The sequence below is a fragment of the Corythoichthys intestinalis genome, chromosome 3 (genome assembly GCF_030265065.1).
Source record: "Corythoichthys intestinalis isolate RoL2023-P3 chromosome 3, ASM3026506v1, whole genome shotgun sequence".
Lineage (NCBI taxonomy): Eukaryota > Metazoa > Chordata > Actinopteri > Syngnathiformes > Syngnathidae > Corythoichthys > Corythoichthys intestinalis.
The window spans coordinates 53196530-53212376 of NC_080397.1; the positions used below are offsets into that span (position 1 = coordinate 53196530).

At 39.1% G+C, this 15847-nt stretch overlaps 1 protein-coding gene across 1 annotated transcript in view; it reads left to right on the forward strand.

Annotated features, from left to right (window-relative positions):
- The first annotated feature begins 9087 nt into the window (after nucleotides 1-9087).
- Nucleotides 9088-15847, forward strand: part of LOC130913819 (junction-mediating and -regulatory protein-like) — a 46376-nt gene continuing 39616 nt past the window's right edge. Inside the window, exon 1 of the mRNA XM_057832704.1 lies at nucleotides 9088-10308. Coding sequence (XP_057688687.1) covers nucleotides 9505-10308 — 804 coding nt within the window. The 5' untranslated portion in view covers nucleotides 9088-9504. The remainder of the gene's footprint in view (nucleotides 10309-15847) is intronic.

Here is a 15847-nt window from a genome sequence, read left to right on the forward strand (position 1 = left end):
TTATTGGTTATATCAATAAGAAAAAATATGGCAATATGTATACAGTGCCTTGCAAAAGTATTTGGCCCCCTTGAATCTTGCAACCTTTCGCCACATTTCAGGCTTCAAACATAAAGATATGAAATTTAATTTTTTTGTCAAGAATCAACAACAAGTGGGACACAATCGTGAAGTGGAACAACATTTATTGGATAATTTAAACTTTTTTAACAAATAAAAAACTGAAAAGTGGGGCGTGCAATATTATTCGGCCCCTTTACTTTCAGTGCAGCAAACTCACTCCAGAAGTTCAGTGAGGATCTCTGAATGATCCAATGTTGACCTAAATGACCGATGATGATAAATAGAATCCAAATGTGTGTAATCAAGTCTCCGTATAAATGCACCTGCTCTGTGATAGTCTCAGGGTTCTGTTTAAAGTGCAGAGAGCATTATAAAAACCAAGGAACACACCAGGCAGGTCCGAGATACTGTTGTGGAGAAGATTAAAGCCAGATTTGGATACAAAAAGATTTCCCAAGCTTTAAACATCTCAAGGAGCACTGTGCAAGCCATCATATTGAAATGGAAGGAGCATCAGACCACTGCAAATCTACCAAGACCCGGCCATCCTTCCAAACTTTCTTCTCAAACAAGGAGAAAACTGATCAGAGATGCAGCCAAGAGCCCCATGATCACTCTGGATGAACTGCAGAGATCTACAGCTGAGGTGGGAGAGTCTGTCCATAGGACAACAATCAGTCGTACACTGCACAAATCTGGCCTTTATGGAAGAGTGGCAAGAAGAAAGCCATTTCTCAAAGATATCCATAAAAAGTCTCGTTTAAAGTTTGCCACAAGCCACCTGGGAGACACACCAAACATGTGGAAGAAGGTGCTCTGATCAGATGAAACCAAAATTGAACTTTTTGGCCACAATGCAAAACGATATGTTTGGCGTAAAAGCAACAGAGCTCATCACCCTGAACACACCATCCCCACTGTCAAACATGGTGGTGGCAGCATCATGGTTTGGGCCTGCTTTTCTTTAGCAGGGACAGGGAAGATGGTTAAAATTGACGGGAAGATGGATGCAGCCAAATACAGGAACATTCTGGAAGAAAACCTGTTGGTATCTGCACAAGACCTGAGACTGGGACGGAGATTTATCTTCCAACAGGACAATGATCCAAAACATAAAGCCAAATCTACAATGGAATGGTTCAAAAATAAACGTATCCAGGTGTTAGAATGGCCAAGTCAAAGTCCAGACCTGAATCCAATCGAGAATCTGTGGAAAGAGCTGAAGACTGCTGTTCACAAACACTCTCCATCCAACCTCACTGAGCTCGAGCTGTTTTGCAAGGAAGAATGGGCAAGAATGTCAGTCTCTCGATGTGCAAAACTGATAGAAACATACCCCAAGCGACTTGCAGCTGTAATTGGAGCAAAAGGTGGCGCTACAAAGTATTAACGCAAGGGGGCCGAATAATATTGCACGCCCCACTTTTCAGTTTTTTATTTGTTAAAAAAGTTTAAATTATCCAATAAATTTTGTTCCACTTCACGATTGTGTTCCACTTGTTGTTGATTCTTGACAAAAAATTAAAATTTTATATCTTTATGTTTGAAGCCTGAAATGTGGCAAAAGGTTGCAAGGTTCAAGGGGGCCGAATACTTTTGCAAGGCACTGTATGTATTAGGTATGTATGAGCACAAGTTAATATTCAATCAATTAAGCAAATATTCAATCAACTTTGTCTGATGTGCATCATGGCTCAGTCAAAAGAGCTGTCTGAAGACCTGCAATTAAGGATTGTTGATTTGTATGAAGCTAGGAAAGGATACAAAACCATCTCTAAAAGTCTGGATGTTCATCAATCGACAGTCAGAAAGCTTGTCTACCAAATGGAGAGAGTTTGGCACTGTTGCTTCTCACCCAAGGAGTGGCCGTTTACCAAACATGATGCCAAGAGTTGAGCGCAGAATATTCAGAGAGGTAAAAAAGAACCCTAGGGTATCTGCTAAAGACTTACAGAAATAACTGCCGCAGTCCAACATCTCTGAGCACACACCAACAATATGTAAAACTAGGGCTAAGAATGTTTTTTATCGGAAAACTCCACGAAGGAAGCCACTGCTGTCTAAAAAAAACATTGTTGCTCATTTAATGTTCGCAAAATGGCACTTGGACACTCCACAGAAGTTTTGGCAAAATATTTTGTGGACTGATGAAACCAAAGTTGAATTGTTTGGGAGTAACACACAACGTCATGTGTGGAGGAAAAATGGAACAGCTCACCAAAATCAACACCCCATCCCCACCGTGAAGCATGGTGGATGGAGCATCATAATTTCGGGCTGTTTTGCTGCCCCAGGGCCTGGACAACTTGCAATCATTAATGGAAGAATGAATTAAAAAGTTTATCAGGATGTTTTGCAGGAAAACCTGAGGCCGTCTGTCAGACAGTTGAAGCTAAATAGAGGATGGATACTGCAACAAAACAATGATCCAAAACACAGAAGTAAATCAACTTCAGAATGGTTTCAGAACAAGCAAATACATGTTCTGGAGTGCCCAAGTCGAGTACCAGACTTGAACCCCATTGAGATGCTGTGGCATGACCTAAGGACAGCGATTCATGCCAGACATCCCAGGAATCTGACTGAACCACAGCAGTTTTGTACAGAAGAATAGGCCAAGATTTGTCCTGATTGATATACCAGACTGATCTGCAGCTCCAGGAAGCGTCTGGTTGAAGTTATTGCTGCCAAAGGGGGGGCCACAAAATATTAAATGTGATGGTTTACTTACTTATATTCCCATTCTGTCCTTGTTTGCATAATATCCTCATTAAAATATGAAAACCTCTAAATGTTCGGGTGGTTTTCATAAAAACAGACACTGTTTTTTCATCTAACAAAGATCACATTTGATGGTGGTTTTATGCAGAAATGTGAGAAATTCCAAAAGGTTCCGATATTTTTTCATTAAATGCTAGCAAATGCATGAAGAAACCTTGTTTGCAATTAAGTTAAGTCTGTCCCCTATTTTTCTACATTAACATAACTGTCTTTTCGGCTCATATTGAAACATGTTTAAACCAAATATATGGCAAACAAACCCTTATTCCAAGATATTTGGAAGCTTTGTAAAACATATTCAAACTAATGAACTTAAAGCAAAATTTGGTTGCAGGAAAATATTTTATTTAAATGCTTTATAAATGAGATTCAGGGTGGAATTAAATACGTTTTCTTCTTCCCACTTCTTTTCAGACATTTTTGTCTTGTTTTGTTTTGTTAGTTTTATTTGTTATGTGAACCAGTTGAAAGCTGATGAACTGCACTTGTAAAAATGGGATGGAACTGTCTGAAATGAAATTAATAAAAATAATGATAATAATAATAATAATAATAATGCCCCCCACCCTCAAAAAAAAGGAAAATGATGGGTAATCATTCAAACACGTATAATGCAAAACTTGGTCACATAAGAGTCTCAGGCACGTGCATGGGTGGGGCAGAGTACATTATCGAGTACATTATCGATACCAAAATGTTCTATTTTGGTTTCATCTGACCATAACACATTCTCCCAGTCCTCTTCAGGATCATCCAAATGCTCTCTAGCGAACCGCAGACGGGCCTGGACGTGTACTTTCTTCAGCAGAAGGACACGTCTGGCAGTGCAGGATTTGAGTGCCTGGCGGCGCATTGTGTTACTGATAGTAGCCTTTGTTACTGTGGTCCCAGCTCTCTGTAGGTCATTCACTAGGTCCCCCCGTGTGGTTCTGGGATTTTTGCTCCCCGTTCTTGTTATCATTTTGTTGCCACGGGGTGAGGAGGGAGTTGAAAGTCCGTGTTGCCCAACGACAGCCCCAAAACATCACTGCTCTAGAGGAGATCTGCGTGGAGGAATGGGCCAAAATACCAGCAACAGTGTGTGAAAAGTTACAGAAAACCTTTGGCCTCCGTTATTGCCAACAAAGGGTACATAACAAAGTATTAAAATGAACTTTTGGCATAGACCAAATACTTATTTTCCACTATGATTTGCAAATAAATTCTTTCAAAATCAAACAATGTGATTTTTTGTTTTTTTTTCCCACATTCTGTCTCTCATGGTTGAGGTCCCCATGTTGACAATTACAGGCCTCTCTAATATTTTCAAGTGGGAGAACTTGCACAATTAGTGGTTAACTAAATACTTATTTGCCCCACTGTAGATGTTGCACTCAACAGCAACCTTATCCGTGACTCTGTGAAGGTATAAATAATAAAAATAATAAAATAAATAATAAGCAAAAATATTTTTTTTTTCTACTGGCGGAAATGGGCTTCTTGTTTCGTTGAGAAAAAAAAAGTTTTCACACTTTTTTTTTTTTTTTTTTTTTTGTGGCGGGAATGGGCTTCCATAAAAACCTCGTAGATAACTACATCACATAAACACGGAAATCAGTGCAGCGCAATGGCTCCGCCAAGGGGATCCAATTTTTGACTGGGGTAACTACATTGGCACGACACCGGTGAGCGTACCATATATAATGGATGACGATCTTGGAGAAAAGTATAGCCTAAGCAGTCTGATTTGGAATTCCCCTCAAGAATGACGGGAAAAAAAAAAAAAAAAAAAAAAAAAAATTTAATTAAATTTTATATCTTTATGTTTGAAGCCTGAAATGTGGCGAAAGGTTGCAAGGTTCAAGGGGGCCGAATACTTTTGCAAGGCACTGTATTTCTGGTGATCACATGTCAATATGTCAGCCAAATGAACGGATAAATGAGTCCAGGCGTTTTGCTTTGCTGCATGGATTTGCACATTGACGTGACTCGTCATCGTCAGACTCCGATAACTGCAGAAGCTGCGGAAACCTCCATCCTGTCTGTGGAATAAAACAAATAATAAATATCGGTGGAAACGGATTACGCTACACAAGCACTTTATTATGCTTGTTGTTAACACTTGTGTATGTAAATCTGATGTTGGTTGATTGTTTTCTTCTTGGAGATGAAATGCATGTGTGGCAGCTTTGTATGAAAAAAAAAAAAAAAATTCATAGCGTTTTGACAGTTGCCGTCATATTTTCAGAATTAAAGCACCGTATACCGGCCCTGAATCTTATACCGGAACTGCGTTCCAGCCCTGAATCTTATACCGGAACTGCGTTCCTGACCGTTCCTACCCACTTTCACCCCTGATTAACCCTTAGATGCATGGTGGGTCAAAAATGACCCGGTGAGGTTGTTTTCTTGAAATATCTTCAGAATAAAAAATTGTTATCAATTCATATTCCAGGTATTCCTCAAAAAACATGTTCTTGATATAATGCCATTCAAATTTTTGATGAACTTTTTATACATTTGAAGAAATTGTCATTTTTGTATTACTACCCTAAGCTTCCACAAGTGGGTCAAAAATGACCCACATCTATTTTCTATGGAATCCAATGGGAACCTTTCATGCTTATCAACTTTGGCTGTCAGAAATACAGTGGACCACACAGACTAGGTATGTAAAAAGTGACATCCCTTATGAAAATTATTTTACACAGCAAGAGCTGTTACGTGTACTGTAAGTATTATGTCCATATGGTATTTTGTGTGTGTGTCTTTCATGTCTTTTGTTGATTATTTATCAACAAATTAACCTACTTCATAACTAGCTAGCTAACTAAGGCTAGGTTCATACCGCAGGTCCTAATGCACGATTCCGATTTTTTGTCATCACTGTTTTTTTGGCGTACCCGTTCAGACTGCCTTTGTCCATTGATCACACACGCGCTCTAATTTGCAGTCCGAGATGTGCTGAACAAAGTGGCCCGCATACGCAGGAGCATTGGAGCAGAGAGAAAACCGAGCATTGTCAGGCTTATTCTCAACCCATTTTATTTTTATATGACTGTTGTCAAGCCCGCTCCGTCCCCAAAAGCCGCGTTCAAGCTAGGCGCTAACGCTAATGCACAGCTGCACAGCTACTGTAGCCAGGGGCGCTGCCAGGGATTTTGGGCCCCATGAAAAGATATCACTTTGGGCCCCACCACCAGTGCCGGGACACACACACACATTTAGAGTATCAACTACGTAATTTCCTGCATTCTGGTGAATCTTTACACACTAATTTGTGCATTTTCTGCATTAATTTAAGATGAAAATATATTTATGTAAACATACAGCGTATAGAGCAATAATGAATAGACTGATATCATCTTTAAGAAATGTACTGAAGCCCATCTTTTACAATCTAAATATATTTTTATTAGAAATATTCTCAAATACCACAATGAATGACTGAAGTTAAAACAAAACTTTTATTCTAACAATACTACAGCATACATTAACGCCAATCAAAAAAACAATCTTTAGAATGATATAACAAACAAAGCGAACACCACACACACACACACACACACACACACACACACACACACACACACACACACAAGCAATCACACTCACAATTACAAACAAAGCAAGCAGATTGCAGGTTGCTCCACCTTAGTCACCAAGAGCCCAGCGCCGAGCCTTCTTGATAGCAAAGTCAGTGATCAAATCATTAAAGTCTAGCTTCCTAGCCAACTGACTTTCAGTGGACAACATGGCAAGACTAGAAAGCCTGTCCTGACACATAGTGGACCTCATATAATTTTTTATGAGTTTTAGCTTACTAAAAGCTCTCTCGCCGCCTGCAACCGTTACGGGGAGTGTGCAAAATATTCGTAAAGCGATGCACACTTCTCCAAAAATGCTTTGCAGCTGCATCTTAAAAATTGCATTCAGGAGACCAAGAGAGGACAAGTTAGGGGGGAATGTAGCAGTATACACAGAGTTCAGGTGTCTTACTGAAGATGGTCCTGGCTCTGTAGTGTACATAAAATGACAAATATAACAATATCTTCTATATTATTCTAGTATCTTAATTTAATTATTAATTATGTATCATTAATTAATAATAATAATAATTATTATTACTTATTATTATTTGTCTCTTAGCCACTGATATTTTATGTGTGGTGTGGCAGTGTTCAAGTTGATTCCTCACCTCCTTCAGTTGGGAGTAAAGATGAGGCTGGCTCATAAAGGGTGTCAGGAGACAGGGCTGCTGAGCCAGACGCAGCAAGAGGAGTTGTGCTTGTGCCTATTACAACAGGCGAGGGCAGAGACAACTGTTTTGGTGTGGAGAGCTTGCGAAAGGGTTAACCTGCTGTACTAATTAAATGTAAGCTAAAAGTGGAGCAAACACTAGCTAGCAAACAATTACAGTATTTCATTATGGAGTAGGCTTAGCCCCATTTGAAAACTTACAATCTCCACTATAGGCTACAGCTCCGAAGCCAGGTCCCTTCCTTGTTAACTAACTAAATTTAATTGATGACAAACTAAATTCAATAAATTCTTGACAAACTGGATTCAACCAGATTAAAAAAAAAAATCCACACCAACTTTCAACATCTGTATGATACCAAAAAATGCCGTCATTATTTGGAATTCATGTTCTTGAATTGGTCAATGTCGCTCACTGAGGTCGGGAAAATCCCGTATTTCTTACGGAGTGAGCTGGGACCTGCTTCTGAGCTTTCTAATAGACGTCGCGTGAGCTAAAATAACAGGTTAATTTTCAGCACTACACAGACACAATTTACACTAACCTTCCTTTGTGAAGTACTTTTTCACATCCTGTTGGCCTTTTCGACCCCTCTCCTGCTTTGCTTTATTTTCTTTCCTCTTTTGATAGCCTGATTTCTGTTTTGAAAACATTTCTGATGTAGCCTACCGCACACACAGTACTCAGAGTCATTGACTGGTGTAAATGTGCACCGCTGCTCAGCCTGCGCGCGGTCTGATCAAAGGAAGGGCGGACGAAACCAATTAATGAAAATACGCGGGGGGTTTGCTGGCAATACATATGCTCTCTGGATGTTTACTTTTTGCCAAAAACAAAACAAGAAAAAGAAACCCTTCGTTTTATACCTTTTAAAATTATAATGATTAATATTTAAATTTGCAAACGATTACCTAATGCTCTAATTTTCTTTGTGGGCCCCCTCAGGCCATGGGCCCTTAGAATCAGTACCACTTTTCCCCCCTATACGGCGCCCCTGACTGTAGCACCCTGACCTCTTGCTCTTTGCTGTTAATTGCTGCTTGAATTCCAATTTTGGGGATTTGACAGTTCGGACCGCAGCCACATTCTGGAAAAATGTGGCCTGGATGAGATTTTAACCACATACGAAAGTTACTTGGATCGAATTTGAAAATGGTCCACTTATATGCGACTCTTACCGTTCAGTTGAGTCGGAAAAACACGAAAAAATCGGATTTGTGCTAGATTTACAGCTGAAATGGTCCTACATATGTTGGATGATGGAGAGGCAGTGACGGGGTTGGACTCAAGTGTCCGAAATTTCTGATGATGAGGACCCAGACTATTGTCCAGGTGGCAGTGGCAGTTGTCCACCTGGAAATCCAACTGAACAGGATCAATCTGACTCATAAGAATCCAATTATTTGTCCACTGAAGAAGAAAGGGTCCAAAGTTGGTAGGGCTCTTACTAGAGGGAATTACCTCCGGCCCAGGACAGAACACAGAGCCACAATATCCTCAGAAAGCGGTCAGTGCCTCCACAAGGGCTTAGCAACGCTGTCTCACCAAAAAGATGCATGGGAGCGCTTCATCATTGATGATAAAATACAAGGAAGGATAAAGTCTATTGCTGATCTTTTTTTTTATGTTAATTGAATCATAAATATATTTCAAGCACAAAATAATTCTTGTGTTTCCCTAAATATCGTACTAATTAATATACAAGATATTATTCTTCACCAAAATGGCATAAAAACACATTGGTTCTAATATGGGTCATTTTGGACCCACTTGTGGAAGAGTGTAGGGTCCAGTAACTTGTGCATCCAAGGGTTAAAAATAAAAACATTAAGACAATAATGAATTCATAATAACTGCCATTGCGAGAAGTTAAATAGACCAGCTCTTCCAGTACGCTAAAAAAAATTGAGGAAACAAAATTAAAGGCAAAATTTTCTTGACGCATTTTCCACTTGTTCGATTTCCCAGGTTTCCCCCTGTCTTTGAAGGCAACCTCGTTAAAGTCGGTGGTCTGGTGGTCAGCTGAGATGTAAAGGTAAACATGTTAATGTTATTGGCTGGAAAGCACCTCACAGAAGACTGCTGGATTGGATACACTCAGTTTTAATGGCCCTATTCCTCGATGTCACGAGGATATACGGTGAGCATTTCTGCATCGATTTACGGAGCAAAGGGTGAGGAACATTGCTTTAAAGGCTGTCCGCGGTGCTTAAATACAATGCGCACTCGCGTGAGATGCTTCGATGCTATGCTAATGATGGAACTGCCTGACATCCAAGTGGATGGAAATGACACCGCACTATTTCCAAAGCATCCGCCGGAACGAAAGGGCAGTCAGATGAGCTAGTGGCTTGTTAGTAAATGCTTAAAACTCCACCAGAGTCATGCGCATAGCGGTGTAGTTTCATCACTTTGCAGAGATGTCATTCACAATGGAGGATAATTTTGAGTCGGGCTGGGTCGCCGTTCGCCCACATGCGTTTGACGAGAAGGAGAAACACAAATTCGTCTTTATCGTTGCCTGGAACGAAGTGGAAGGCAAATTTGCCATTACGTGTCACAACAGGACGGTGCAACGGAGAAGCTTTGGCGGCGGCAGCCGAGACCCACCGTCGGAGGATGGAGACAAAACAAGATGGGCCGGAAGTCCCGTCGGGGACAAATTGTCCAGGAGCCCGGGCTCGGGAACAAGGGAGGCTGCGACTAAAGGCCTTAAAAGCCAGCTCCCGGGTTCCAAATTAAGCCCTGTTAAGATTAAAACTGTGGTCAACTATGTGTCATCTCACGTCACTTGTGATCAAGAGACACAGCGAGAGGAGCTGCTGCACTCTGTGGACACCTTGGACCTGGAGGACAGTCTGAGCCGGGAGGACTGCAGCTGGGCGGGCCTCTTTTCCTTTCAGGACCTGCGGACGGTCCATCAGCAGCTGTGTTCGGTCAACTCAGATCTGGAGCCTTGTCTTCCCATCTTTCCAGAGGAACCCAGTGGGATGTGGACGGTGCTGTTTGGACCGGCTGAAGTCTCCGAAGCTGAGATGGATGGACTTTGTTCCAAGTTGCAACTGTACTTTGGCCACGCGCTTGATATATGCGGGTGGAAGATCCTCTCTCAGGTTCTGTTCACTGAAAATGATGATCCAGACGAGTACTATGAGAGTCTGAGCGAGTTAAGGCAGTGTGGGTACGAGGAGGCGCTTCGCCGTGAAAGTAAACACCTGCAAGAGGTGAGTGTCAACTTTTTTTCAATTTCCAGGCTCACATTAGTGCAGCTTAGTACAGGTGTTTAGTAGGGTTGCTCCGATCATGTTTTTTTGCTCCCAATCCGATCCCGATTGTTTTAGTTTGAGTATCTGCCGATCTTGATATTTCCCGATGCGATTGCTTTTTTTTGCTCCCGATTCAATTCCAATCATTCCCGATAATTTTTCCCGATCATATACATTTTGGCAATGCATTAAGAAAAAAATGAATAAAACTCGGACGAATATATATATTCAACATACAGTACATAAGTACTGTATTTTTTTATTATGACAATAAATCCTCAAGATGGCATTTACATTATTAACATTCTTTCTGTTAGAGGGATCCACGGATAGAAAGACTTGTGACTTTGTATATTGTGACTAAATATTGCCATCTAGTTGTTGTGCTTTCAGTAAATGATACTGCAGCCATTCAACCCAAATGCATGATGGGAAGTGGAACCATGACTGTGTGTAGTGCTACCAATTGATATATCTTCTCTGCGTTGGGAAATATTTTATGGTGGTAAGAAAAAGATCAATTGCTACCTTGCTTCCCCACATTGCTTTCCATGATATTTCTAATCGTAGGGAAAGGAATGTAATTAAAAAAAAGCTCCAAAGGCTGCCAAAATTCACTCTACTTATTTTATGCTGTCTTTTATCTCTCTATAGAGGTAAGACGGCGCCATTACAGATTAAGCGCAACAATACGTCAGTGGGTCGTGCTGTGCATGCATTAATTGCATTAAATATTTTAACGTGTTCCATTTTTAAAAAAAATTAATTACCGCTGTTATAGGGATAAATTTGATAACCCTACCTTAAGCCTAAACTAAAGACTCTGGATGAGTGTAACATATTATGTCTGTAACGTTAAATACAATTAGAAAACGATTTAATAAAAATAAATAAATAAATAAATATATATATATATGAATATATATATATATATATGTGTGTGTGTATATATATATATATATATATATATATATATATATATATATATATATATATATATATATATATATATATATTTAAAAAAGGCATGGCGGATATTTTTTTGCCGATTCCGATACTTTTGAAATGGCGTGATCGGACCCGATCGATCGGCATCATCTCTAGTGTTTAGTATTTTTTACTACAACTGTTCCAGGAGATCAGAGGTGGGTAGTAACGTGTTACATGTACTCTGTTACATTAACTTGAGTAACTTTTTGAGAAAGATGTACTTCTACAACCCCTAGCAAAAAGTATGGAATCACCAGTCTCGGACGAGCACTCAGATATTTGATCATGGAGAACAAACTCAGATAAAAAAAATTGAAAAAAGAATGAATTGTTTCAAAAGTGCAACTCTTTAGCATTCAAAAACACTAAAAGAAACGAATAAAAAACATTGTGGTGGTCAGTAAACGTTACATTTATAGAGCAAGTGCAAGGAAATATATATGGAATCACTCCATTCTGAGGGGAAAAAAAAGTGAAATCAATGAGAAACAAACAAAGAAATAACAATCGAAACACATCTCTCGTATTTAGTAGCACCACCTCTGGCTTTTATGATAGCTTGCAGTTTCTGAGGCATGGACTTGATGAGTATTCTTCATCAATTTGGTGCCAACTCTCTTAGATTGCAGTTGCCAGATCATCCTTGCAGTTCGGAGCATTGCTGTGGACCATTTTTTTCAATTTCCACCACAGGTTTTCTATAGGGTTGGGATCTTAGCTATTTGCAGTGCCTTTGCCTGATATGCAACCCCATATCATCAAGGACTGAGGGAATTTTGATGTTTTATTAAGGCAGTCATCTTTGTAAATCTCACTGGAACAGCACCACCCCAAAGTTCCAGCATCATCACCTTGTCCAATGCAGATTCTTGACTCTTGACACCTTGTCCAATGCAGATTCTTGATTCTTTTGCTTGGGGTTGTAAGAGTAGTTTTACTAAACTGTGCTTTTTACTTTTACTTGAGTAGATTTGTGAAGAAAAAACGCTACTCTTGCTCCGCTACTTTGGGCTATACAAGAGTCGTTACATTTTTCCTCTTTATTCTACATATTAGATTTTTTTTCTTTTGCCAGCGATGCCAAGAATAGAGACATGTCTGGTGTGTTAATAAGGTAGCTCTACCGATTTCACCAATAAAACGTCGCAACAATAATCACATGATTTCAATACCAATCAGATGCAAGCTTGCCGTTCACGCCAGCCTGTTCAATTATGTGGTGTCTTTAAAGCACCGTAAAAAAATAAGTTTTTGATATAAAGTCCTGACCTCAACACGACTCGAAAGCGCGGATTTTAACCTCTCTCCCACTTTTTATTTGGCACCGATTGACCACGGAAAACCGGAGATATGATCCTTTTAATTTCAAAATAGTAATTATGAAGGAACTCTTCACTGTTTAAACTCGGAACTATTTTCTCCACCAGAGGGCAGTCATGCTCTTTGGACGAGTAATGCTTCTTTGATGTATTTTTTTTCTCTCGTCAGAATTCAATGGTTTTTGTGTGTGTATTTCTTTAGCTTAATGTGGTTATGTAATGGGTCATTGTACAGTATCATTATAATAGCCCATATAGATAACTTTGTGCCATAGACTTCATAATATTCACGGGGCGTGGGGCCTATTAATAGGGGGCCTATCTCTGTCAAAAAGCTGACCGAGTGGAAACACAAAGAGCTTTTTCTGTTGAAAGTTCTTGTTAATAAATGCTTAAATCCCTGAATTGTTTTTAGATATGGACGTAAAACAGTCTTAATTCTTGGTTAAATGAAAGAAGAAGAAAAAACGGGCAGTTAGCATTTATTTTACGTAAATATGTCTAATGTGCTGCTAGTCTTCAAGTCACTGTGGCGCCGCCTTGTCACCACAAAGAACTTTTTAACTTTGAAAATTCTTTGAATAAATGCTTAAATCCCTGAATTCTTTTTTAGATATGGACGTAAAACAGTCTCGATTATTGGTTAAAAGCAAAATAAAAAACAAAAAAAAAAACGGGCTGTTAGCATTTATTTTACGTAAATATGTCGAATGTGCTGCTAGTCTTTAAGCCACTGTGGTGCCGCCTTATCACCACAAAGGGCTTTTTATGTTGAAAATTCTTATGGATAAATATGAATCCTTGAATTCTTTATACTGTAGATATGGACGTAAAACAGTCTCAATTCTTTGTTAAAAGAGCAAAGAACTGGGCAATTAGCATTTATTTTATGTAATATGTAATATGTGTCTAATGTGCTGCTTAATCAGGTACTTTGGGCTACACAAGAGTCGTTACATTTTTCCTCTTTATTCTACATGTGAGATTCGTTAATTTTTTTGCCACCGATACCAAGAGTAGCTCTACCAATTTCACCAACGAGACGTCAAAACAATAATCACTTGACTCCATTATACCAATCAGACGCAAGCCTGCTGTTTTGTGATCACACCAGCATGGCGTCTTAAAAGCAACGTAAAAAACGAAGTATTTGACATAGAGTGCTGCCTTCAACATGACTCGAAAGCACAAATTTTAACCTCTCTCCCTGTCTTTATTTGGCACTGATTGACCACGGAAAACCTTAGATGTGATCCTTTTAATTTTATGATTGGAATCATGAAAGAACTACAGTATTCACTAGAGCTGGGAATCTTTGGGCACCTAACGATTCGATTACGATTCGGAGGCTCCGATTCGATTATAAAACAATTATTGATGCAACCCCCTCCTTTTTTTTTATTTTAATTTAAAAAAAAAAGTTTTGTACATTAGTTCCAAAATTGTTCAAAAATACTCTGGCTAAACCAAACTACTATTTCATTATCAAGTTAACATATAGCAGTAAACAAATATACAAAAATAACAGTAAATAAAAAACTCCAGTCCCCATTCTGTATCAGCAGCTTTAAACTACTTTCAATTAATTTAATGTTGTGAATCTATCGTTAAAGTTGTTAAAATTGCTCCCGTTATTCCATAATTTCCCTTTTGTCTACTTTCGACATGTGAAAGTTTTAAAACTATTTTAAAGATTCAAGTCAATATTTTACCGATTTAGGAGTATTTTAGATAAAAAGTTAATTAGGTTTGCTTGGAAGGTTCGCTACAACAGCCTTGCAGGGAAGTGTACTGCTTTAAGATGGCGGCCGTTTACTAACGCCCGCATCTAGCTTTTTGTAGGTGTGCTGCTAACACTATGGAATCGATATTACATCTAGTCCTATATAAATGATATCTACCGTAACATTATGTGGATGTACTTTGTAGCAGCTTTTTGGCAGCAGTCAGGTATGTTGTTGTGTTTTGGTATCTCGTGGCATGAGTTGAGCTAGAGCCGTGAGTTGAGCATTGGCATTACCCAAGAGGCCGGGTAATGAGAAGCATGATCTTTAGCTACTCTCGCTCCGTTCCTCATTGACCGCGCGGCGCGCTGAATGTGTTGTACTTCCGCTTTACTTGGCATATTTCAATAATCGGAATTTGGATGTTTGTGAATCGTTCTCGAATCTTCCACGGCCGAATCGCGAATAATCTAAGAATCGGAAATTTTACACACCTCTAGTATTCACTGTTCAAACTAGGAACTATTTTCTCCACTAGAGGACACTCATGCTCTTCGAACAAATAATGCTTCATTTCTGTCATTTTTTTCTCCCTGCAATTATTTTTCTTTTGTATTTCTTTGACTTAATGTGACTCTTTAATGGGTTATTTTACAGTATCATTATAACAGCAGTTCATATAGATAACTGTGTTGAGGAAAAAAAAAAAATCAAACAAAAATGTAAGCAGTTACTCGCAATGATACTCATTACTTGAGTATTCTTTTCACCGTATACTTTTTTTTACTTGTACTTGAGTACATTTTTGGGATGACTACTTTTACTTTTATTTAAGTAATATTATTTTGAAGTTACGCTACTCCTACTCGAGTAAAATGTTTGGCTACTCTTCCACCTCTGCAGGAAATGCAGCACTGTTTGTGGCCTCCTTGCACTGTCACGTTCCTCCTTGCATGCCTACTGCACGTTGGTGTTTTAGTTCTTTGCATGGTATGAAAATATAGAGCAAAACGTCAACAAGACTATCCATCATACAGGTTTGTATCCCACTTAATTTGGGTTGTGTATTATCATGTTTTGTTGGCGTAGTGTAGCAACCATGTTAATTCAGGCGTTGGCTTCTCTCAGCCATTCAGACAGCTCCGTATTAAATCACAAGATTGATCTCATATACAGTATATATTATGGAGCAATTTTGCAAATCCATGAAAGCCTAAAAAATGTAGAGCATGCATCCCGAGCACTATGATTTAATAGACTATGATTCAATAACTAACTGTTCATTGTCTAAACAGTATGTCTATTAATACTCATTAACATGGATCGATGTACGGTACGTACTTAGATGAATGCACGTTTAACAGCACAAGAAGCCTTTAGAAAAAGCTGGTCAACCTGGATTGATGGTCATTCATTCAAGGGGTTCATAAAAAGATCGCTCACTTATTGCTGTTAATGGAGACC